Source organism: Marmota flaviventris, chromosome 8, assembly GCF_047511675.1.
Source record: "Marmota flaviventris isolate mMarFla1 chromosome 8, mMarFla1.hap1, whole genome shotgun sequence".
In the NCBI taxonomy this organism is placed as follows: Eukaryota; Metazoa; Chordata; class Mammalia; order Rodentia; family Sciuridae; genus Marmota; species Marmota flaviventris.
In genome coordinates, this window is record NC_092505.1 from 57,183,012 (window position 1) to 57,209,659 (window position 26,648).

At 40.4% G+C, this 26,648-nt stretch overlaps 1 protein-coding gene across 5 annotated transcripts in view; it reads right to left on the reverse strand.

Moving 5' to 3' along the window:
* Positions 1 to 1,302: 1,302 nt before the first annotated feature.
* Positions 1,303 to 26,648, reverse strand: part of Cd86 (CD86 molecule) — a 68,587-nt gene continuing 43,241 nt past the window's right edge. For 4 of the 5 annotated variants that reach the window (XM_027936037.2, XM_027936038.3, XM_027936035.3 and 1 more), the window contains exons 3-7: positions 18,050 to 18,385; positions 15,499 to 15,801; positions 12,625 to 12,783; positions 4,425 to 4,461; positions 1,303 to 2,963 (exon numbers count right to left, since the gene is read on the reverse strand). In XM_027936037.2, coding sequence (XP_027791838.1) covers positions 2,864 to 2,963; positions 4,425 to 4,461; positions 12,625 to 12,783; positions 15,499 to 15,801; positions 18,050 to 18,385 — 935 coding nt within the window. In that variant the 3' untranslated portion in view covers positions 1,303 to 2,863. Of the gene's footprint in view, positions 2,964 to 4,424; positions 4,462 to 12,617; positions 12,784 to 15,498; positions 15,802 to 18,049; positions 18,386 to 26,648 lie in introns of all 5 variants that reach the window. The other variant, XM_027936039.2, reaches the window with a different exon arrangement.

Below are 26,648 nucleotides of genomic sequence, written 5' to 3' on the forward strand. Positions count from 1 at the left end.
TAATGATCCTAGCAAAAGCCTTCTGATTTTCTTAGACTCTGGTGTAGGAAAAAACAAATTTGCTCAAATAAGGAGAATACACAGACACATGCACACACATAGGCAGAGTGTGTCTATGGAAACGCACAGAAGAAGCTGGAGGTCAGGGTGGTGTGGCTCAGGAAAGGAATGGGAGGGAGAGCTTTTTTCACTATTGGCTCCTTGTTTGTTTGGCAGGGTAGGACACTGGGATCAGCTGGGTAGTGAATGACTTCCATGTTCTTGCAATGAGTAAATAAGGGCCTGAGAAAAGAAGGGGCTGAGGTGGTATAGTGCAAGATGCAGTGGAGATGTTCAACCTGTACACAACTGTCATAGTTAGAGAGGTGAGAAATAAAGTGGGGAGTTGGGATGGGGGAGTGACTCCCAGTTTCCCCAGCTCTACTTTCTAAATTTCCCCACTTACTAAGTGAACAACATTGGGGTAAACTACTTGGCCATCTCTGAGCTTAGCTTTCTTCTTCAGCAAAATGGGTCAGCCATCCTCTCAGGGTGGTTGTGAGGATTAAAAGGCATAATGAGTTCAAAGGTTTAGAAGAGCAGCTGGCACACGGTAAACACACAGTCACCAAACTAGTGCTATTATTATAAATGATGACCTCGTTCCACTTTCTCTTTGGTTTTTTTTTCCTTTCTTTCTTTCCCCCACACTTGTAACTCAGCAGGCCTGGAGAATTTAGTATATAAAGGAGTGATGCCTTCACCAAAGGGCGTGTCCATGTTTCATTCAATCTTTAAACAAATATGTTTTGAAGCACTGACTTTGTGGCCTGGGATCCATTGGTAAAGCCCGTCATATCCCTGCCCTCAAAGAGTCTAGTTTTCTTTTTTTTCCAGAAACTTCCTGGCCCTTCTCACATGCTACAGGTCTATGTCCGTGTATGCCTTTATAACCATGATTTTATAGTCAGAATATTTTCAGGAAATAGCTTTATATTAAACAGTTGTTTAACGTACATGTGAGCACATCATTTAAAAATTACTGAGTGTGAAAGGTTACAAACGTAAAAGCAGGTGTCCTTCTTACTCGGAATTTCCTAGTTGTCCTCAGAAACAACCTCTCTCACTTGTTTTTTAATGTTCCACCACTGAGATAAATATGTAGGAGTCCGTAAGCTCCCCTTCTGCAACGGCTAGGGGGAAGAGAGGAGAAGGAGTCGAAGACGTCCAGCCACAAAGATGCTGGGGAAAGGAAGTGCATAAGAGGACCCAGAGGGACATCAGGCTACAAGGCTTGGGTATTATAGAAGATGCAGGCTTAAATAATTGCACCAAAACTCTTTATTGATAACTACTTTATACAAAACATACTAGAAACCAACCAGCTAGGGGCAGGCAGGGGCAGGATGCACGGATGGTAATATCCCAAGGATCAGCCTGACTCTGGTAGCAGTCCACAACCCTCCACAGCCTTTTATGGAAAATATAAAGAACAATTTTGTAAGACTTGGGCCTCCTAAAGATCTCTTTGGGTTTGGACTGAGGCTGGTCCCTCGTTTGCTATGCCACTGTTACAGCCAGGCTTTCCCGCTCATTTCTACTGGGTTCTCTCTTGCTTGTATCCAGTTTTCCAGTCATTGCTTCCAACACAAATGGTCCTCAGTTGGCTGGCCCTGCTGTGGGCCGTTCATATCCCCCAGGACGTCCACCGGCTAAGGATTGCAGCCTGGCCTTCCTACTTCCACTCCAGCTCCTGTCTCTTGACCATGGGTTGGAAGAGTCCTGGCCTTGTCCACTCATGTCATCCAGGTGAGCGCTCTCCTCCCCAGCTCTGCTTCCAATCAGATGAAACTTCACAATAACTCGGCTATCATCAAAATCCCTCACTGACCACCAGGGAAACTTCTGTTTGTCTAAGTCCATTTGGACAGACTGTCCATCTGTGGCTTCTTTGAGACTTCTCAAAGGACCCGATAGACCATTTATTTCATTTATATCTTGTTGGTTGAAATCTTTTGTTGTTTTCTCAGGAGCATGGTGGTCTCTCTTGCATCTGAGTCGTTTTTTTATTCCAGAGAAAATAGGGCTCACAAGACACAGCATTTCCCTGCTTTCTCAATGCTCTCTGCCAACACTTGTTTAATTGCTTATTGGGCAGGTGAATCCTCCCAATAACAGCAGCAACCCAGACAGAAACGGCTCCAGGATCCAGTTTCTCTCTGTCTTTCCTGATTTCCCAAAATGGAGGCGTTCCCCTCACTGTGGCCTGTACTCTAACTAGGTCCTTGTATTCTCTACCGTCCTGAAGGGGGAAAGCATTCCTTACAAGTGGTGGGCTTTTCTTCAGAACATACTAATTACATTATCACAGTATATGTTTCTTTATATTTTAAAATATTAACATGAACACGAGAAAGTTGTAAAATACATAACTCCTACTCTGGTGGAAGAGGTAGTTGTTCAGTTCCAAGTTCAGAGAATGAAATGAGGCACCACCTTAGAGTGTGGAGGCAGATAAAAGTAACTGTTCTCAGAACTAGGAGTTCCCTATAAAAACAAATTCGGTAAAACTAAGAAAGGAATCTGATCTGAAGTCGGAGGCATTGGTCCTAAACATTATTCCCAGGCAAGGAGTCATTCAGGTGGGCTCAGCCCATGAGTGCGCTCTGAAATTAAAAGAAGCAGATAGAAAATTTATATCTGCTTACTGGCACAGGGAACAGAGCTGATATTTTAGGGAGGTTATTTCACTCAGAAGGAGTCTTGGAGCCCCCATTAGTACTAAGGGTAATGTTCTCTCATCTCCAGCACGAAATCAAAAAAGGCTGCCCCAAAACTTACAGAGGAAAGGGACATGAATACTTATATGGAATTTGTGCTTTAATTAAAAGTGTGTAGCATTATGGTTGCCTGAAGGTGTCTTTGAATAGTGAACAATACACTGAACTTCTTCATCATTTTGTTCAGGTTCATGGATTTCCACTCTGGAAAAATAGGGAAAAAAAAGGATTGGGTGAGATTTCATGTAATACCACTTTATTTTTCTAGATTTCAGTGATAAGGCAGACAAAGGGGACCATCGTAATAACAATGAATAGAAACAAATTATTGAAGAGAGAGATAGAGAAGGTGGGAGAAAAGAACCCTGGTCTACATCGTCATCATTGCCTCCTTCAACAATTACCTTGGATTTTTTTTTCTTTTTTGGGTGGGGGGTACCAGGGATTGAACTCAGGGGCACTCAACCACTGAGCCACATCCCCAGTCCTATTTTGTATTTTATTTAGAGACAGGGTCTCACTGAGTTGCTTAACACCTCGCCCTTGCTGAGGCTGGCTTTGAACTAGTGATCCTCCTGCCTCAGCCCCTGAGCCACTGGGATCACAGGTGTGTGCCATTGTGTCCGGCTGAGCTTGCATTTCTATCTGGCCTTGTCCCTGCCCTGTGCTGATTCTCTGCTGTCTTCTCATTATAGGCTCTTCTAGACCATCTCTGAACTGCGTCTGACAAGACAGGCAGGACCTTGTACCCTGGCTCCCCAATTAGTCTTGCTGCTGGAATCACTGGATTAGTGCAGAGCACTCTGGTGGCTTCAGTGCCCTGGGGGGTCATAACCTTGTCTCTGTGGCCAGATTTTTGTTTGAGGGTTGCTTGACCCTATGACCAGGCAGTCAGAGTCTTGCTATTCTGGAGAGCCCAATTCCTCAAAAGGGATGGGAGTCCAGACAATCTGGTTATATTATGTTGTGAAAGGATTTATAATCAGGAACTTTCATGCATTCTTTCATTCATTTAACAAATACTGATTGGGCACCTACCATATGCCAGGCACTGTGCTAGGTGCTGGTGGTGCAATGATGGTCTTATCTGATAGGTCTCTGCCCTCCGTAGAGTTTAATTTAGTTTTCTTCATAGAGTTTAATAAGATAATTTCACAAATAGGTTAGTATAATCTGCCATTTTGAAGAAAAAGTCCAGGGATCCACAAGACACTCTAACAGGTGGATATGATCTAGTTTGGGGAAGGGTTTTAAGAAAGTGCTGCTTGAGCAAAATCTGAAGAATGAGGTGAAGCAGTGGCAGAAGAACCTTCCAAGTAGAGGGCACAGCAGATGCAAAGGCACCAAGGCTGAAGAGAACGTATTATTATTATTCCTCAGTTCTTCTTTTAATCATCCCACATATGCAGGACATTCACTAGCTCAGGCACTGTGCTAGGAGCTGAGTTTCCATGATGAATAAGATGCAGCCCATGCTCACCTCATCAGAACCCTGGGTATTCATTTTTACTTGACCATGACTTGACTAACCAGTCTCACTTTCCCCTCCCTCCCCATGAGCTCCTGTTTGCTGAGGTCTCAGCAGGCTCAGGTTCCAGACTATTCAAACCATAGACCCTCGGGGATCAGACCTCATTTAGCAATTGCTGCAGGGTCAGGACTCACCTTTCTTTGGTCTCTTCACCCTCCATTTTGATGGTTTCTGAAAGAGACCAAAAACAACCTTAGAAATTGTATTCCTCATACATATGAAAACAGGAAAAACTTGAAGGGATTTTAAAGTCCTAGGACTCAGACATTGTGATGGCCTCATACATGAAAGAGATGGTTACTGAAATGAGGCCATTTCACAGGGACAGGCAAGGAGCTCCTTGCATCCAAAAAGTAAAAGCCTTCTCCTGATCACTGTGTCTTAAGTGCTAATGTTGGACATAGATTTTTTTTTCCAATTAAAGCTCTATCCTTCCTGAAATAAAAATACCACTGGGACAGGTAATACCTTTTGTTTTAGCAATCATTTTGTGGTAAAAAAAAAAAAAAAAAAAAGAGTTTCCAATCCTTTTTTTTTTTTTTTGCAAGCAAATTTAGAAGGTGAAGGAAAGGGACTTTTGAAGATGTTGATGCTTAAACGGATGTTGATGTCCAGTGATGCCACCAAATAGATAGTACCCACTGTTGCATGCACAGGCCTAATAGAATTCTCTAGCCAGTCAGAACTCCCAAGCCATAATTATTATTCGTATAGACTTAGCTGCAGATGCAGTTTGGGATGTATTTCCTCTAGGTTTCCCTAATTGTTGTGTCCATACTGTTGTCCCACTCAGAATCGCACAGTCTTAAGTGTTGTTCACTTTGGCACCCTTGGAGGAATTTAGGGACCACGGAAATCCTCTCAACAATAGCCTTGTTTGTCTTGTGACTCAATTTTTACTACAAATAGAGTCATTTGAACACTTCCTCTCATTGACAGTTTCACATTAATGAACGGTAAAATTCAACCATTTTCAGCATTAAGTTTGGTGAGTTTTTTTAAGTATGCAGTTACGTAACCAATCAAAATCATGAAAAAAAATATTTGTATGAGTTTCCTCCTGCCTTCTTTCAATCAATATCTTTTCTCCTAGTAACCACTGATCTGCTTAATGTCACATTAGTTCTGCTTTTTCTTGAATCTTGAGAAAAAGGATATAAATATAAATGGGATTGTATAATGTACAGTATTGTGCCTGGTTTCTTTACTTAGAAGAATACTTTAGAAATTCATCTGTGTTGTTGCATATTACCAGGAGCCCATTCTTTCTATAGCTTAAAATTTTTTCATTGTATGAATATGTTCTTTTGTTAAATGATGGACTATCTCCTATTAATCATTAGTAATATATAATTATTTATTCTAGATATACATTCTTTATCAGATATGTATTTTGCAAACGTTTATGTTTCCTCCCTGCCTGTGCTTGACTTTCTGATTTCTTTTTTTAAAAGATTGGGTATTTCTTTTTTTTTTTTTTAACTTTTGTTTTATTTATTTATTTTATGTGGTGCTGAGAATTGAACCCAGCACCTCGCACGTGCTAGGTGAATGCTCTACCGCTGAGCCACAACCCCAGCCCCTTCACTTTCTGATTTCTTAACACAGTCAAAGACCAAATGTGGGCTGGGGTTGTGGCTCAGTGGTAGAGCACTCGCCTAGCATGTGCAAGGCACTGGGTTCCATCCTCAACACCACAAAAAGTGAATATATAAAATAAAGGTATTTAAAAAAGTTGTATCTGTTAAAACAAAAAAAGACCAAATGTTTTTTATTTTGATGAAGTCCAATTTATCAATTTTATTTTTTTATGACTTGATTTGTGTTTACTGGGAACTATCTCAGAAGATTTGCCTAATCAAAGGCCACAAAGATTTTCTCCTATGTTTACTTTCAGAAGTTTTTTAATGTTAGCTCTCACATTTGCATTTATGATCCACATTCAGTCATTTTTTTGTATGTTCAGATTTCCCCATGTGGCTCTCTAATTCTCTCAACACTATCACTTCATGGGGTTATTTTGGCACCTGTATCAAATTGGTTAACCATGTGAGTTTATTTTTTTACTGTTTTGTTCCATTGATTGAGGTGTCTAGTTTTAAACAATATTACATTGTTTCAATTAATATAACTCTACAGTAGATCTTGAAATTAGGTGACATAAGTCTTTAATCTTTGTTCTTATTTTTCAGAATTCTTTTGGCCATGTAGCTTCTTTTCATTTCCACATACCTTAGAACTGGCTTTTTGATTTCTACTAAAAATTCTTTCGGGATTTTGATTGAGATTGCTTTGAATCCATTAATCAATTTGGGGACACTTGATACCTTAACAATATTTTGTCTACTGATCCATAAATGTGGCTTCTATTTTCATTTATTTAGGTTGGCTTTCATTTTCATCAATAATACTGCTTTGTGGCTTTCAGTATACAGGTCTTATACTTGTTTCATTAAATTTATTTGTTTCAGCATACGGGTTTTGTGTTTTCTTTGTTAAATTTATTCCCAAACTTTAATATTATCTGGTGCTACTGTAAATTATATTTAAACATTATTTCAGTGTTTGATTGTTCACTGTTACTATACAGAAATACAATGGATCTTGATTTTGTATCTTGACCTTTATTTACCCTGTGACTGTGCTACACTCACTTATTAGCTCTTATAGCTTTTAAATAGATTATAGGTGCTGGGTGAGGTGGTGTATGCCTGTAATCCCAGCGGCTCGGGAGGCTGAGGCAGGAGAATCTCAAGTTCAAAGCGAGGAGCTAAGCAACCGAGACTCTGTCTCTAAATAAAATATAAAATAGGGCTGGGGATGTGGCTCAGTGGTCGAGTGCCCCTGAGTTCAATCCATGGTATATTCCTCCCAGATATAGATCATAGGCGTATTTACAAACACAGTCATGTTATCTGCCAAAAAAAATACAATTTTTCTTCTTCCTTTCCAATCTGTGTGCCTTTCATTGTTTGTTTGTTGTTTTAATCTTGGCGTGCTGGCCAGTTCCTCCAGTGAACAAAGGCAGTGAGAGTGAATGTCCTTGTCTTAGTCCCAATCTCAGGGGAAAAGCAATCAGGCTTTACCAGAAAATATCATGGTAAGGGAAGAATTTTGGTAGATGTCCTTGGTCAAGTTGAAGGATTCCCCTTGAATTCCTACTTTTATGAGAGTTTTTCTTCCTGTCTAAAAATTATGAATGGGTATTAATTTTGTCAAAAGCTTTGTTCTGTGTTCCTTGACATGATCACCTGGTTTTTCTTTTAGTCTGCTAATGTGGTGAATTTTATTCATTGGTTTTGAATATTCAGCTTTTCTGTGTCCCTAGAATAAGACCTTTTTGATTCTGGTGTAGCATGTTTTTAATATATTGCTAGATTTTGGGTTATAATTTTGTTAAGAATTTTGACATCTGTACTCACAGGGTTGTTTGAGTCCTCTTTTCTTGCAATGTCCTTTTCTAGTTTTGGTACCAGGACTTCCCCTACTTAAGAGCAGCCTGGAGAGTAGGCAGTAAATTGGGGGCAATCATAGGGCTTTTCTCACCTTTTCCGTCTCTCGGGGCTACATTTTTTTTTTTTTTCTGCTGCCTGTTGTCTAAGGTCTGAAACCAGCTGTTACTTTTTTTTTTTTTTTTTACTGATTTCTATTTTTTCATGGCAGAAGGATAGTTCTTGTAGTAGTGAATCTTTGTGGAAGAATGCAGAAGTCCATTTCTTCCATACAATTTTAAGACTTTTAATTGTTAGAAAAGTGTCTCTTGTTTCCTTGGACTTTCTTATAACCTTCATTCACTGAGATGTCCTTTGGGGCCACCCATGTAAGTGTAATCTTTGTACCCTGTGTCAGCTCTTCAGATATTTGAATCAGCACGTCTTTCTTTTTGGGCTTTTTCTCAGCTCAACATTTTCAGTTGCTGTGGTTTGGATGGGGTCTGTCCCCTAAAGATCCATGTGCTGGAATCCCAGTGTCCAGGGTGCGGGTCATGAGAGGTGGAGTAATGTTAAGATGTGAGGCCTACTAGGAGGTAGTTATGCACTACCCTTGGAAGAGATTAATGCCCATCTCATGGGAGTGGGTTAGGTCTCACAGAACTGGGTTGGTTGCTGCAAGATCAGGTTGCTACAAAGCCTTCCACCTTCCCTTGGTCTCCTCTTATGCATGTGCTCTTCCATATGCACTACTTTGTCATGTACCTGCCTTATGTGATGCTATCTGCTTCACCAGATGTGGCTGCCAAAGCTTGAACTTTGCAGCCTCCAAAACCATGAGCCAAAATAAACTTCTTATAAAGCATCTGGTCTTGGGTGTTTGGTTATAGCAACACAGAAGGAGCTAAGACACATGAGCTCTGTCTTGTTTTACTGAGCTCCCAGACACTTTATAGATCTGGGTTAGGTTCTATTATTTTCAAAGTTCCTCTTGAAAACATTGACACTTCTAAGAAAAAAATAAGAGTGGTGCTTAGAGCTGAATATAATGTTTCAGATGTCTGCAGACCAACACAGAATTATTAAACTATTCTTTCAAACCTATTACAAAATACTTTTTTTAAAAAAGCCCCTATTTAAAAATGAAAGCAGACAATTAAAAAAAATCTGTTTCTATACTTTTGGATTTGATTATCAATTTAGCATCTTGAAGGGCAAATGAGATGATATCATCAACTTTCGGTTTTTAAACTGTGAAGGTTTCTGTTTAAATGTTGACTAAAGGTGATGTATTTTGTAAAAGACACTTGGCCTTTAAGAAATCATTGCTGAGAGAGATGAGACTCTTCTGTTTGTTCGAGGGAGCTGGTTGTAACCCCTGCTAGTTTTGCTTAGTCCTATTATATACAGGCTTCAGCCACACAAGTCCCAAGTGGGTAAACCAATGGGGGCAACTCTGATGGACAAAGACAGTAACTCATAGTTACAGTTTCTTGTACCTTATGTGCCCTATTTGAGAGAGGGAGAGAGAGAGAGAGGGAGAGAGAGAGAGAGAGAGAGAGAGAGAGAGAGAGAAGGAGAAAAAGGAGGAGGAGGGGGAGGGGGAAGGACGGGGAGGGGAGGGGAAGGGGAAAGGAGGGATTAGAAACCAGCTAAGATAACCTTGGCATTTCTTTTTTATTTATTGACATGGCCTAATAAGGTAAATATGTATAGTTGAGGCATAGAAAACTAACAAACAAAATCTGGATGTGACCATTTTTAAAAAATATATTTTTAGTTGTCAATGAACTCAATACCTTTATTTAGTTTTATGTGGTACTGGGGATTAAACTCCAGTGCCTCACATGTGCTGAGCCACTGAGCCACAACCCCAGCACTGGATGTAACTTTTAATGCTTAGTTTGAGGACTATGTCCTCTGAGAAAAGGATTAATGTTAGATTAGTGGGAAGTTCCATTTTTGAGGAAATTCCTACTAGTTATCAATAGGCTTACATCTCTGTGGTTGGATCATGACTGCTTCCATGTCTGTTGGCAGAATTCAAATCCCTGTGACTGTACAGCTAATATCCCTATTTCCTTATAGGCTGACTGACCACTGAAGGCCATTTTCAGCCTTTACAGGTGGTCCACCCTCCTTGGCTTATGGGTTTCTTTCTCCAAGTTCAAAATGTGGGGTCTCTGACTCATGTGATTAGATTGGACTTGCCTGGATAATTCAGGCTAATCTCCTCGTCTCAGGCTCAGTACCTTAATTGTCAATGCACAATCCCTTTGTCACGTGAGATAACATATTATAGGTTCGAAGGTTTAGGAGGTGGAGGTGGACATTTATGTTAGGGTCAATATTCTACTTATCACAAAGCCAATGCCAGAAGTAGCCACAAAGTGAAGGTAGATATTGCCAAGGCTACAGAACTCAAATTTACAAACATCTTGTACTTACATGATGTTTGTATGTGGCATGCCTGCCTTCACAGGTATCAAGAATTCTTTTTTTTTTTTTTTTTTTGGCCAAACTAGCTGGCACAGGTAATTGACTGTAACTTTTTCCTACCAATATCTTTATCACTTTCTTGAGGGTAACATATGCTCAATCGCCTCTTGTTTTCTGCCTGTGTGTGTGTGTGTGTGTGTGTGTCACTAGGGAATGAACCCAAAGCACTCTACCAACTGAGCCACATCCCCAATCATCTTTATTTTGAGATTTTTGAGTCAGGGTCTCACTAAGTTGCCAAGGCTGGCCTTGAACTTGGAATCCTCCTGCCTCAGCTTCCCAAGTTGCTGGGATTACAGGCATGGGCCATTACAAGCATGCCCAGTTATGTCTTCTGCCTTTTACAAAGTGACCATTTTATGTGCACACACATAGCTTCTTTAACCCTCCTTCAATTTCTATCTTGCATACACATGCATCCTCTTTTAACTCGCTTATCTAGTGTCCTAAAATTTTCTATGTATCACAGGGAAATATTCTTAGTCTCTTTTTCTCAATCCCTTCTTTTTTGTTTCAATTGTAAACTGATCATTTCAACGTGAAAGCAAATTTAGGAAATAGCTTACTCCCAAGATGAAGATTGCTTCTGCATATTTGGGTCATTCTAAATGGAATGAAATTGAAAGAGATTGAAAGAAAGAGAAGCTCAAAACTCTCATCTTGAAAAGTCAAAACCTGGAGATGCATGAAATGTCTGCACATCTGACCCTATGCTCTGAATATTATACTTTCACATATTTTTTTTCATAGAAATGGCTCAATTCACTCCATACTTTGATAGTTTGAGTGACTCTGCTATAAAGCTTTGTAGTAGTTTATTGATATTTGAAAATTATTCCTCAATTTCCCCCTTCTTTTTATAATTTTGTTTTTTTATGAAAGCAACTCTGTACCTGATCTTAGCTAAAAGATCCCAAAGCTATCATTATTAAGGTGTCTTCTTATTTCTTTTTTGTTTTTAAATTCGTGCATCTCAATTATATAGAATAGGGAGTTTCATTGTGTCACAATTTTACATTCATAAAAATACAGTTTGATCAATTTCACTCCCCAACACCTTTTCCCCTGCCCCATGCATTCTCCCCTCCTCTCTCTCTCTCTCTCTCTCTCTCTCTCTCTCTGGTTCCCTCCCTCTTCTCTAATGGTCACACTTCCACTTCAAGGCATGCCTTTCTCCCCTAATTTCCCCCTTTCAAAATACAGCAGAATGAAATTAATAACTGCCATCCATCTATTTCCTAAATGTCATCCATCTATTTTCCAAATAGATCTTAAAATGTGTACACTGAAATCTCAAATACAAAATACAAAAGCATTACTCCTCTTGTGCTTTCTATCACAAATTACGTTACCTTCATTATCAACACCAACCAAACTACTACTGAGGCAATTACGGATATAAGGTCCAATCTTATCTTACTCAGACCAGCCCAAACCACAAATAGGCATGGAATTATTATAGAGTCAGGGACCATTTTGCACTCATTAGACACAACAACAGAAGTCAGTGAGGAGGCTATTCCATGCTATGCGTTTTATAGTAGCAAAGCTATTAGAAGAACCCAAGCATCCAACAAATGGGGTTGGTCAGTAAATAAATTAGGGCATAGCTACATAATGGAATATCTTGCTACTCTTTAAAATGATGCTGTATAATGATATTTATGACACTGAAAATTGTCTTGTTACATTTGGCACAACAAAGTTAGAAAACGGGTCAGATGGTATTATATAACATGTGAAAATAATCCTTATTATATATCCCAATTATGAATAATAACATAGATTTATAAATATGAAAATCCAGAAAATGCCTAAAATGGTGTCTGCAAACCACGTTTTTCTCAGGAGTGGAATTGAGGTGGTTTTTGTTTGGGGTAGACTTGATAATAGATATGTAGCACTTTGTATTCAGTAAAAAATTAATATATTATTTGCAAGTCAATGGTGAACAACGCATCTAACTTATTTCATAGGAAGCCTAGACCTTTAGAAATGAGAAAACAAAGTCTTGTCATCTAGCAAACACTCTTGCTGGAACACGACCAAATCCATAACCTCCACTGTTTACAATTGTTTTCACCACTTCACTTTATCAAAATTATTGTCACAATAAGGTGAGTGGTAGTGAGGGAGGTAAAGCAAGTAATAGTCAGCTTTGGCTAGAAACCCAAAGTACATGTTTAGACTTCAGTTCAAAATGCTGCCTTTTCTAAAAGTTCAGGGCAACATCATCAGCCTGCAGAGTCCTATGGACCCTCCAAACCCCAAGGGAAAACCTTTTCCTCCAACAATTCACTGACTTTTTGGCCAGTCTGGGCTCAGCCAACGAGCTCCAGAGGCAGCTGATGGGGAAGTAGCTGCAAAGTGGCATCTGCAGAGATGACAAATACTCACTAATCACCTTCAGAAGAGCCGGCAGTCTGCTGGTGCTGCTGCCTCCGCCGCCGCTTCTGCTTTTTTAGACACAACACCACCACAAATATCATGCTCAAGATGATCAAGAGTCCAAAGGCAGCCAAGTATGTTTGGTCTTTACGAGCCAAGGAGTCCGTCGGAAGAACTAGAAATGACCACACATTTCAATCAGCCAGCAACTCTTTTATAAAAGGATTATATTTGCTGCTGTTTTCTTTATGTGTTTGCCAGCATTTCCCCAGGACTCAAGTGCCCAGGGAGCCAGAGGAGCCAGGAATCCACAATATGAGGCCATTGGAAGCCCCAGGCTCAGAGCCTTGGTAGCTACCTAAGAATCAAGCCAGCATCTCTGAGCTTGGTATGAGCAGCCTTCCCCTCCCCAAGGTGGGGATGACACTGACCATGATCTCAAAGGAGAGGGTCACCTGGGGCATGATACAGGGATCTGGGTAAAGTATTTGTGCTGAGGCTCTGATTGCATTCATTTAGACAGTGCTCTGCTCCCCCAGTCCATGTGCTGTCCCTTGTCATGATCCCCCTGTCCACTGGCATCTCCACATCAGGTTCTAGACTCCTCTCACCTGGAAAAAACGGAACATTCCTCACATGCCCCCCACCTCCAGTTTACATTTGTGTGGTCATTTTTCCCACTGAGGTCACAGCAGGCTTCCTCAACATGAATTTTATGTACAAGAAAACCGCTGATATTTTTTTCATGCCTGAGAAGTCAGGGTCAAAATCAGTTCCCTGGAGGTCAGGACTTAACTTCCTTGCATAGGAACTCCTACATTTCTGGGAAGTTGAAAAATAGATTTTTGTGCTAGAAAATTGAGTGGCTCACTTTTTAGGCATCTTGGGGGAACAGTTCTTGTAGTTAATCCCAAATTGCAAGAAAAAAATAGAACCAGCTGGTCTCCCGTTAGCTTTATACAATTTTTGGACACTTGCCCTGTGCCTGGTACAGTAAGGAGAGAAGTTGTTAGCATTGAGGGCCACATTTAATACCTGTTGAGTATGTCCCAGTTTATTACACTTGAACCTGGTTGGCAGTCCCAGTAGAGGAGGTTCTACTTTCAACATGGATACTGCTACCTGTTGGCATTGAAAAAGTTCCTTGGCTCAAGGTCTAACCTATCTCTGATCAACCCATAGAAGAGGGACCCAGAGAGATAAACCCTATCTTTCCAAGGCAGTTAGAACTGGACTAAAACATTTCTGAAGATGGCGGTACCTGGAAAAGTTTGGGCAGCCGTTGAGAAGCTGCAGAATTTTAAGCCACAATAAGGCCATCGTGGCAAGACCCTGCTCTTTGTAAACTGGAGCCACATGGAGGGTCCAAGGTAAGTCTTGAATGGAGAAGCTGGTAGCTATAGGAAGGTATTGAACTTCAGCCAGAACTTTGAGAGGCTTCTATCAGGCTAAGAGAGGCTGCAGTTAAAGCCACCAGGATGGGCTGGGTGACCCACCTTTTACTGGACTCTCAGAAGCTGAACTCTCTGAGTGGAAGAAATTAGTACCAGGAGAGGGACTGACACTGTTGTAAAAGTGGCTTGTGGGGACTAGCTCTAGGGGATGTTCCTGAGAGTAAGTCTGGAGGCCAATTATGTTTGAACGAGATACTAGGAGCAAGGAGACAGCAAATCCAGGGATTGGAACAAAGGGTCAGGTGGGAGTCATCAGAGGGGCCAAAGCAAAGGGCCAGAGCCAGAGAAAGGGCCAAGGCAAACAGAAGGCAGATGGATGGGAGAAGAGGTCAGGCTAAGATCAAACAGTGATGGGAACAGTGTGGGTGCAGATTGCCTTTATTTTGGGAGGGAAGTTTGCAATTACTGTTCCTCAAAATGGGGTCTCAAATATAGATGTGTACCCTCTGAGGCAAAGCTGGGACTTTGAGACATCAGGGTCCCATTAGTGGGCACTGCTTAGTTTAAGCCCTTCCTCCGGCTGGATCAGTTCCTATAGTACACCATGAACTATATGCCACAAGCATTTCTGTCTTTCTTTGGTGTATCTCTTGCCCTTATGTCAGATCAGCTAATTCTTGTGGTCCTCTCACCTGCTCAGCCTAGGAACTATCTCCAAATTTTTCTAAGCAAGAAGTCACAACTAATTTGAGAGTCTGTCATCTGGAATTCCCTCCCCTCTCCTCACCACACTTGTTAAGCCCACTGATCTTTTATGGTATTATAAGGTCTCACCTCTTTGGGAAGGCCTCCCTAACCCCCAAATACCTTGCCTGTCTGTGAGTGCCCTTAAAACTGATTATTGGTTGTTTTAAATTTGGTCATATATTTCCATGTAATATAATTTAGATTCTGATTCAATCTTTTTAGAATTCTGTTTTCCATATGTACCCACTATGGAGTTCAGGTTCTATTGGAAGACCCTCAAGAACAGGGAGGACATCTCATGCCTTTTAGTTTCTATCCCATAATAAACAATGTCTAGAAGAGTTCTATATTCCTAATGAGTACTATATGTATGTACATTCTGTGTGTGTGTGTGTGTGTGTGTGTGTGTGTGTGTGTGTGTTTAATCAAAGGAAGAATTCTAAGGTTAGAATTAGAGAAATTTCTGCATTTCCTGCCCAAACCTTCAAAATCCTCTATTCAAGGATAGCCCAAAAGATGGTCAGTTTCAGGGCTAAGCACCTGTTCCTTCAAGTGCACCACAGGTTCACGGACTCCTGGACTCTGCATCACTCAGATGCATCAGGAGCCCTCCACTTTGATCTTCCCTAGTACTATCATAAAATGGCCTGGTAGGAGGTTTCCTAGCAAGCTGGGAACATTGGCTGATTTGTCTCAAGCATTTGTGTATAATACCTGGTGAAAGAAATAGCCTAGGAAAGCAGCTTTACCTGTATTGAAAGGTGGAGACTTAAGCGTCCCTGAGGCCGTGCATACGAAACAGGTGATAGTGACATTGCTCGTGTCATCGGGGAACGGAACAGACAAGCTGGCAGAAACGTTGTACAGTTCTGTTTCATTATCCTGAGATATCACCATGACACCATCATGCTCAACAGTTGAGTTTTGGGTTTCTAGAACAAAATATATCCTTAAAGGTGGTGGATGACCTTGACTAGATGAGCAGGTCAAATTTATGCCAGAATCTCCTGTTATATTGGAAAGTGGCCTTATTTCAGGTTCACTGAAGTTAGCTGGAAGCAGAATAGAGATACGAAAAAATAGTCTAAATTTAGATACATAAATAAGAAAACAGTCAATAATTAAGTGCCTGATCTGGGAGCTCATTAAGGCATACCTGGGAACCCCAAGTGTCTAAAATATAGGTCTTAGCCCTTGGGGAGGACCATATAATAACCGTTTATTATGGAAGAATGCTTACTTCCTGCATATCCAAATCAAGGGCATGCTCTCTGAGAGATGGGACTGAAATGAACTCACCAAAGGTTTAAAATTAAGCTATTACTCCAGGGAGTAGAGTCTTCGGCAGGACACCTGGTCTGTTGTAGGACCCAAGTTTCCCAAGGGGTACATTCCAGGTCATCAGAATAGGAGAGCAGAAAGGGATTGACATAAAGTCCCACCAGAAACTGACTTCGTGGTGTAGACATGCTCTGGGTCTCATTTAGAAACCCTAGAAGGACAGTGGTGAGTGGGTGGGGGCTTTGGATTTAGAAATTCAGAATACTGATTTTTTTTGGCTCAACTGTCCATTGTCTTCATTACATACTATAGGATGAAGGCCAACTCCATCCACTTATAGGGAAAACACATGATCTAAATACAGGGTTTCTCTTGCCTTTGATTGCCATACTTGTTCTTATGGCTGGTGAGGACCACAGGCACGTGGTCCCCAGACCTGACACGTAGGTCTCTGCCTGCCAAATCTTTTACTCTTCTTCTATAGTTCCTAACTAGATTTCAAGTTCTATATACTAATTTATAATTTATTGTATTTTTCTAAAATAGCAGTCATTTACATGTCATTTTTCCAGTTTTTGCTATATCAACATACTACTTGAGTATTCTGCTTGTAGTTTATGTGGTCTGTAGAGATGAATTTGCCAGACCTTATTTAGTCTAAATAGCAAATGAAATCATAGGTTAAATAAGTGATAGTTCTTCTAATACATGTTGAAATAAAAAACAAAACTGTTTTACAACTAAATCACATGCTTCTCCAGTGGTACCTGGTAACACTCTGAAAACATTGATTTAGAACTTATTTAAATGTCCTGAGATCCCTGATGTCTAGTTTGAATCACACAGGGTTGCAGGGCAGCAGCTCCCCATTCATGGTCAATTTTTGCCTCTGTTTTTATTCTGTGGTTTCAAAATAGGTGCTGATCTTCTTTTACCTGTTTCATCAAGAATTAATCTGGATTCAGTATCTACATTAGAGAAATGCGAACTTATGTTCACACAAAAACCCATAAATGCATGTTTATAACAACCTATTCATGACAGCCCCAAACTGGAAACAACCCAATGTCTTTCAATAGGTTGAATGGATGAACAATAGAATGGGACTCAACAGTAAAAAGGAACAAATTTTTGATACCTGCAACAACTTGGATAAAACTCAAAGGTATTATGCTCAACAAGAGAAGCCAGTCTTAAAAGGTTATGTAATGTATGGCTTCATTTATGTGACACTTTCAAAATGATGAAACTACTGGATGCAAAACTAGATTTATGTACAAATGAATTTCATAAGGGAAATTGTTTAGGGTGATGGAAATGTTCTATACCATGTATATAGTGGTGATTGCAAATCTATACAGAATCTATAAATTAATAGAAGTACAGTAATGTAACAGAAAGTAATGGAACAGAAACCATTAATTTTATGGTATGACAATTTGTTAAAAATCTGTAGTGACATTTAGGTTTTTCAAGGTCTCGTGAAAGCAGCAGGTTTGTCTCTTTGTGTGTTATGTTTAATTGAGTTATTTCCCTTTCGTCTACTGGGTTTATGGTTGGTGCAGCAGATCATCCATAGCAACCTATAAAAGGTTGAGGCAAAAACCCAAATCAGTCAGCTGTTACTAGAAGTTATAGGCCAAGATTTACTGAATAGGAAAACCTGGACCAAAGGAGCAAATGAATGTAATGATTCCAGGCTGCTCTGGCTAGACACAATGACCCATGATTTTCATTTGGCCACATGACTTTTGTTCAGCAGGCTCTATTTTGTCCCCAAAGAATATTCCTTCTGATCCTTCTTCTGAAGCAAACTATAAAAGTACGTAGGGACTTTCAGTTCCCTACTCCCAGAACCTGTGCTCCCTTTAAACGGACTTCCCAGAAATGACTGTTTTCTGCCTTCTCTTCATGATATCCCTTCCTGGGGCCAATGGAGCTCCCAACTCCAATGTTTCTCTCCTCATTTGCAGTCTTATCTGACAAGGATGAGGATCTGAACACCCATGGTCTACATACCAAACACTGACAGCTCAGAAGTCATCTGGTATAGGTGAACAATTCCTTGGGGTCCTTTGTGATGGACAATACATTGATAGGAGCCCTTGTCCTTGATCTGAACATTGTGAAGTTGCATGGTCCAATTGTCCTGGTCAAAGCTTGTGCGGCCCAGATACTTGGCAGCCACATTGTCAGGTTTTTCGTTGCCTAAATATAGCTCATACAAAACCAACTTTTGCTGGTCCTGCCAAAATATTATAAGCTCCCCCAGACTTATATTTTGAGAGTTTATAAATTGGCAAGGCAAGTCTGCAGTCTCGTTGAAAGAAGCCTGACTCTTGAGGGAGGCAACATCTGGAAAAGAAGAGGTAGAGATTAGGAAAGGAAGAAGCAAGAGGGAAGAACAACCAACTCCATTTCTTTTTAATTTTTTTTTTTAGTTGTAGATGGACACAATACCTTTATTTATTTATATTTATTTGGTGCTGAGGATCAAATCCAGTGCCTCACATGTGCCAGGCAATCACTCTACCACTGAGCCACAACCCCAGTCCTCCATTTCTTTTTATATGATATCAGGTGCTATCTCATCAGCAATGATTGAAGAACTCTTTATTAAGATCTGAAACTCTGCATCCATGCTGGACACCTGGCAATTAGGACTTCTGTTCTTGCTTCACTGTTAACTGAATGCATGGCCTTGTGCAAACTGCAATCTTTATGAGTCTCAGTTTCCTCATCTCTTTAAAGAACTAGGGGTGGGGGGATTAAGTGTTAGAAGAGTCTAACTGTATGGTTCTGTGAATATGAATTCCTGAGAGTTAGACAGTTGGTTCAGTTACCTGTTAACTTCCCACAGCCTGAACATTAATTCTCATCACTGTAGCTGGAACAGGCTCCATAACTGCTATATCACCCCAAAGCCCTCCTTTCCCCACCCTATCTCCTTGTTTCTTGGTCTACTATGGTGAAAGGATTGCTGATATTGCTAGTCAGCTTGCTATCTCTCCTTTTATTAAGCTTCATTAGTTGGGAGCCACATTGAGTAACATCTTTGAAAATTCAAACAGTTCCCTTTATAGACCTCCCACCATGACCAGCTCTCCCCAGGACAGAAACAGTTTGACTCATGTAGTTAGCCAAGGTATCTATGCTCAGTGACCTCTCCAAGCTCTTTCAGGGACCAGAAAGAGAACTGGGCAAAATGGGGGTAGTTTGGGGTTTGTGATGGTCAGAGACCATTTAAGGCACATGAATGAAATGTTGGGAGTGAATGACAGGTGGGGAGGTGAGAATGTGTTTTAGGAGTACTAGGGAAATCCCAGATGACACAGACCTGTTGTTCCCAGGTTACACTTCTCCTGGAAACTCACAATCCACAGGGGATGTGCTGAGAGAGCAAGGAAAGGCTTTGGTCCCTCCAGGACATAGACATATTGGTATATGGGGAGGGATTTGTATCACCCAACTCCTTAAATGTGATTGATCATAGGTTTTGTAGGGTCTTTCTGGGTCACAGACTTACTTGAGACTTGGCAAAGAAGTAGTGGGAGAAGGGAAGTGCAGGGCAGGAGACCTGCTTAGATGATACCAGGTTAGGTGCTGCCTGGGGGAGGAAGTCAGATTGGGTTCTGAATGAAGAGTCATCGTTCAGGACTTCAGCAAAGGTACGGTGACATTAAGGCAGAAATTTTGCATTATGGCTTATTACATTACTCTCACTAGAACTTTGTGAAGGAGGGGATACCTACATGGGTACTCAGAACAGTGAAAACATGATCTAAGCAAGAGTGACTATATTTGGTGATTACATGCAAAGCAAACCTGGATCTTGTGTGGCACCTTTGCTGAGCTCTTACTAATAATGCAACAGTGCCACCTACTGTAAAAGCTTCCAGCACTGTCTCTGGGGAATACATTCTGATTTTGGTATAATTTACTATATGACAAAGGGCAGATGACCCAGTTGCAACTTTTAACATTGGTCAATTTTATGTTGTGCCTCAGCTATTGATTGTGCCTTCAGACTTGGGAAGGACCTCATCCATAGTTTCTTCTATCTTGATTTACAGAGATTTCTCCAACAGATCCCCACACACAGTACTTTTTTCTCCTTCTCACTTACTCTCTCCACTCACAGACTAGTCCAACTTTTCTGTTGCAATCCTTTCTCCAAAAGATTATACAGGGCTTTCTCTTCTCCCCATCAAATTGCTCCCCTCTTTGCCTATCAACCGAAAGAGTGATCTATGGACCAGGCCATTGGCATCGTGTTGGGCCTGGTCAGAAGTGCAGAACCTCTGTTCCCACCAGAGAGCTCTGGGTCGGAATCTGCATCATAACAAAAACTCCCATTTTAGAAGCTGCTGTAGATGTTCTCTGTTTCCATCTCCAGAATGGATCAGAGAAGAAGACAGGGCAGATTTACTTCTATCTATTCCTCCTCAAATCCCCTCTCCACACCATAGGGGTGGAAATCACTCTAGTCCATTCTGAGTGGAACTGAAAATATTTCATAGGTTCCACTCTGCAGCTCCTCACCAACCACTGGATTTCATGATATCACTTGGAGCTAGGCATAAGGCATCTTGCTAACCCCCTCCTGATCATATGGAGAAGATATGACTCAAGGTCTGTTTTCCCTAAGTAGCTTCAGGCGTCCACTATTAGGACCCCAGAGCATAGGTCCTCTAGCAGCTGGACCCACTGGGACTCCACTGGTGGAAAGCATTGAGAATCTCACCCTTCTTTAGCACTTGGGTGAGAGAGATGGTCTAGCCATAACTGATTGCTGTGAGGATGTCAGGAGCTAGGGGATCAAGAACTCAGCTGGACATCTCCCTGATCAGCAATTTGTTCCCTAGGACACTTAAGGACCTTCTCAGCAATATACTGTTTGAATGACACACAAACCTCATAGTCTGCTAATGTCAGTTCCCCCATGGGGACTTCAGTCTTCCTGGCCATCAGACCAAATGTAGGTGACACATTCAAGGGTCCTCTCTATGTTTTTCTGTACTCATGAATTTCTCTTCATTTCCTAAACTTCTTCCAAAGCTTTATTAGGCCCTCTGGAAACTGCATACCACTGTAATATATTCTTCTATATCCTTAACTTCTTTAGTAAACATTTTCTCCTATGTTCTGTTATTGGGATCTGGTCCTACCCAACGGAAGCCATTTGTCTCCTAACCACAGCTTGTTTTTTTCACTTCACAGGGACTTTGAGCAACAACCTCCCCATTTGGAATTGTTCTTCTCTTATTATCGTTAGCCACTAATCATTCTCACTAGTCCCTTGCTCAGTGAGGATTTGGGCATTTCACACAAGGTCTTTCTCACCAATTCTTGCCATAAACTTGGTGCTTTCATCATGGATGTGTCCACCAACAAAGTTCTTTCACCTTGCCAACCCCATAGGTTTTCATCCACAGACTCTTTCAGCAGCCCCCACTCCCATGATATAATCCTGAACCTCATCATCTACAGCAGCTCCACCCCTAGAGTCCTCCCCTTCATATACAGGAGAACAGGGAGGACCTGTCCACAACCTCCTCTTCCTCTGGGCATTACTATTGCTTTCTCCCTCTTCATCCAGACCTAAGTTTATCCAGTCTAGATCCGCTCCTGTAGCACTTTCCAAAAGAACCTTCCAAGGTGATGGAAATGTTCTTTCCGTGGCTGAACAATGCGGTAACTACCAGCCACTGCAACTTTTAAGCACTTGCTGTGTTGCTAATGTGACTGAGAAACTGGATTTATTTATTTATTTTGCAGCACTGGAGAGAGAAACTGAATTTTTAACCTTACTTAATTTTAACTAATGGACATTTAAATAAGCACATATGGCTAGTGGCTATCATGTTGGACAGCACAACAATGTTTTTTCAATGATTCCTTGCCAGCAATTAATAAATGAGTCCCTTTGTCTCTGTAAAATTCATCCTGAGGATACTCTACTTTCAGTCTACCTATCTGTTCTCACAATCAAGTGGTTGAGCCCTCCTGAAGGAAATGATTTCATTGTACCGACTGCTGACATTGCAAATCTGTGGAGTCCAGACTCATTAAAATGACCCCCAGGCTCACCACCCTGCCCACTGGCCTGTTCCTTCTTACAGCAGTTACTTCAAACACTTCCTCCCTGCTCCTGTTTTTAGTTTCTTTTTGCCTTATAGTCAAACTCCGTGAAAAAGTGAACAGAAATATTTGCCTTTACTCCCCACATCTCTACTGAAACTTTCCCAACAAAGGTGCCAGTGACTTCCCATCAGTGCCAAGCCCAGTACTCTTTTCTGACCTCAGTCCATTTGATGACACTGCTGAATGTTTAACACTGTTGGGGGCATTTCTCCTTGAAACTCTGTCTTCTTCCCTAATCTCCAACTTCCTGGTTCAAATGCCTGTTGGATTTCTCACTTTTTCTCCTCTCTTTCCATGGATTCAAGTGCCAAGTGTAAATTAATAATTCATAGATGTTTATCTCCAGCCCATGACTGTTGCTAGAGTTCCAGTTGCCTATCTCCAGCTGCCTGTTGGATACCTTCTTTTAGATTACAACAGATATTCTTCCTCCCTTCAAATCTTCTTCTCCTCCACCTCAACGCATGGTTTCCTCACCCACTGATGTCCATAATTATCTGAAGAATGTGTAGAAAATACCCAAGAGAAGGTCTGCACAGGTGTGGCTGAGAAGATGTAGAAGTACTACAGCCTGAGCTGAACTTTAATATGCTATGGGAAGGGTGGTAGCTCTGTATGAAGCAAAGAGAAGGAACTATCAGAGGTATAGGATTATGTGTTCATCTGGGGACCTTGGGGACATTATCTTTTAAGTGTCTCTCTAAGACATTCTCTGTTATAGGCCAGGAATGGTTTTCCAGGCATTTTCATGACCCAGATAGTATTTCTGGCAAGAAGAGTCTTGCTTTGATTTCATGCTCACCAACATTCAATTACATAGACAAACACATTAAATGCTTAATTATGTAGAGTTATATATCATCATATAGAATATTTATATTTATTTTATAAAATACATACATATGCCATGTTACATGAAATATTATTTACTAAGTATATGAAGTACAATATAACATGTAAAACACATCACTGAATGATGAAAAACCCAGTTCCTTGGAAGCACATGCCATCAGACAGTACCACCCACTGTCTCTCATTTCTATTGTTACTCATCTTTCTTTCATGTGGCCCTTAATTTATTGAAGGACCTGACTTGTTCTTGCCAATTGCTTCCTAACTGATCTCCCTGCTTCCATCTTTGCCCTAAGTCTAGCTTCTCAAGCCAAGATAACCCTTTAAAAACTTATTTCTGGCTGGGTGTGGTGGCATATGCCTGTAAATCCCAGATACTCAGGAAGCTGAGGAAAGAGAATTACAAGTTCAAGGACATCCTCTTAGTGAGGCCCTGTCTCAAAATGAAAATAAATAAAAACAGCTAGCAGTGTAACTCAGTGTTAGAGTGCCCATGGTCTCAATCTCCAGTACCAAAAACAAAACAAAACAAAAACAAACAAACAAAAAAAACCCCCAACACAATATATCTATACCTATATCTATCTCTGTGCCTATGTATATGGACACATATACATACATACATACATATAAGCATAATTGTTCAAAAGCCTCTGGTGACTTTCCATCCCACTGAAAATTAAATCCAAATCCCTTCCCATTGCACTGAGGACAATCTCCCAAGTCCTTCCCATAGCCTACAGGGCCTCATACAGTCTGGCCTCTGGTGCTTTGCAGACCTGTTCCCTCACTAACTCTGCCCTGGCCACATAGGCTTCATTGACAATCCTCCAGAGGTCAGACACACTCTGTCTCAGGTCTTCTTGGATTGTTTCCTGTGTCTCAAGGTTGTCCCTTCCTTTTCTGTAGGCCTCTTATCAAATGTCACCATTTGGGATGATTTCTCTGAACATCTTTTGAAGACAGTATCCCTGACACTGTTCTTTGGGATAATTCATTCTTTTTATCAGGGTACTTATATGGTCTGTTTGTCTATCGTCTGTTTCTCCTGAGGAGTTCAAAGAACCTACGTTGTGTCCCAGCCAATGGCCGACAGCAACAAAAGATTCTTTTATAATCCTACTGCTCACAATTACATATCATAAATAAAATTACCATATATAAAAGCAAACAAACCTCCATGTGGTTTTCCAGGCCTAACCATAGGCAATTAGAAAGGCTGATCTGATGGTCCTCAGGGGAAAGCTGCCCCTCCCATACCAGGCTGGTGCCTAGCCACTGCGTCCTCTGAAGGGAGCTGCAGCTAGTGTCTCAGTTAGACAGTCTTGCTCTTTCACATAGTGGCACTCCTAGCCCAGGCATTTATTCCTGGGTTTCTTTATCTAAGGCCTTGGACAGAGGCCATCTTTAGGCGCCTCTACTAAGGCCTCCTCACAGTGGGGAGGAGGGGGAACCTCCAAGACATTTTCCCCACTCTGACTCAATACCCAGGAATTTTCCACTCCTGGCTTCCCCCATCATCTTCCATCTTCCTCTTTTGGTTTTCCCCACCCTTGGGTCCCTTGACTCCCATCCATAAAACTGTCAGATTCTTTGGTTTGGGGCTGTCTCAACAATGAGATGACACCCATGTCTGTCCCCATGATCCCTGACTGGTGTACCCGTCTATGGGGGAAATGAAAGAGGAGAAATCAGCCCTTTCTTTAATGTAGCCTCTTGCTTCACCATCACAGTAAGAGATTCAAAACTCAACTCTTTCATTCTCCTCTGGCTGATATAATCAGCTGCTCTGACACCTAACAGCTCCTCTCTCTCCCAGCTCAGCCACACACTTGACATCGTCATTAGAATAAGCTCCATGAAAGCAGGGAATTTGTCCTTTTTCCTCACTGTGGCATTTCAAGTGTCTACAACTCTTCCTTACAAATATTAAGCAGTTAGTAAATACTTATTGAAGAAATTAATGAAAATATCTCAATAACAATCAGGGAGATGCAATTTAAATCTCAATGAGATAACATTGCTTTTGCCTAATCGATAGGTCATATTTAAAAACATTGGTAAGACCCACTGTTCAAGAGAGTGTGGAGAAATGGGTTCTCTTATGCATTGTTGGTAAAACTGATAAAGTGTGTTGGAGGTCAAATGGTAACATGTAAGAAGATTAATGATAGATTGGGGCTGGGGATATAGCTCAGTTGGTAGAGTGGTTGCCTCGCATGCACAAGGCCCTGGGTTCGATCTCCAGCACCATAAAAAATAAAAATAAATAAATAAATGGATACAAGTTTAAAAAATCAATGATAGACTGAAGGCTTGACTTAGCAATTCAATTTCTAGGAATTCATTTTACAAAAAGATACATATGCACATAACTGGATGTATACAGATATGTGTTTATAAGAACACACTTGCAGTAAGTTAAATGGCTTAATAAATAATGATGCATCCATACAATAGAATTCCACATGACTCTGAAACAGGATGCCAAAGTCACTATGCCATTATAGTTAAGAGTGTGGATTCTGGGCAGCATGAGTTCAGTCTCTGTTCAACTACTTACTACCTCTGTTACCTTGGGCTAATTACTTCACTCCTCTATTTCTCAGTTTGCTCTTCAAAAAACAGAAACAATCATGGGTCCCTGCATCCAAGGGTTGTTTTAAGGATTAAATGAGTTAGTATTTGAGTTAGTAGTAACCTTTGATAATCATTCTTTAAGAGTTACTTATTTTTAAGTTGATCTCATAAATTTTGAGAGTGAAAAAGTGCTTGCTAGAGGCTAGGCAAAATAGAGGGAAGGAAGGATAAGGAAAGGTTGGTCAAGGGGTACCAGGTCACAGTTTGATAGGGAGATAAGCTCTGGTGTTCTGTTGCACAGTAGGGTGACTATAAATAATGTAAATATACTGTACATTTTTAAACAGGTAGGAGAAAAGATGGTGAATGTTTTCACTATAAAGTTTAAATGATGAATTTTTTAGAAGATTGATATTTTTACCCTGATGTGAACATTACATATGTATAATGTATTGAAGCAGCATATGGTATTCTATAATTATGTATAATTTTTGTATGTCAGTTAAAATTTTTAGTTATTTAATTTTAGTTTTTAACTTTATTTTTAACATTATTATTATAGATAGGAAACAATGTCCACGGACACCAAATTCATAATTTTTAGTTAAATTTACTCTGAAAGATTTAAAAATGTGTATGCTTAGAATTCTGTAAGAAATATGAAGTAGTGTATTATAAAATATAAAAATTTATAAAACATTGAAAGAGAATATAAAAATATGTTTATGAATTTGTTAGCAATTTTGGAAGTTAAAAATACAGATTAAGAATAAAACCAAACAGAATAAACTCTAGATTAAATACAATTAAAAAAGAAAATTATAAATTGGAAGATTGTACTGAGAAATTCCCCCAAAGGGAAATAGAAAGATTAAAAAAAAAGAAGAAGAAAGAAAGAATAGATTGAATCTTGAAGAATTAATCTGAGCTCTAATAGTTTTTAGAAGAAGAAAATTGAAGAAATAGTAAATAAGTGATATTGGAAGAGATAGAAGTTGTGAATCTATAAAACTGCAGAATGGCATGAGTCTTCAGATCAAAA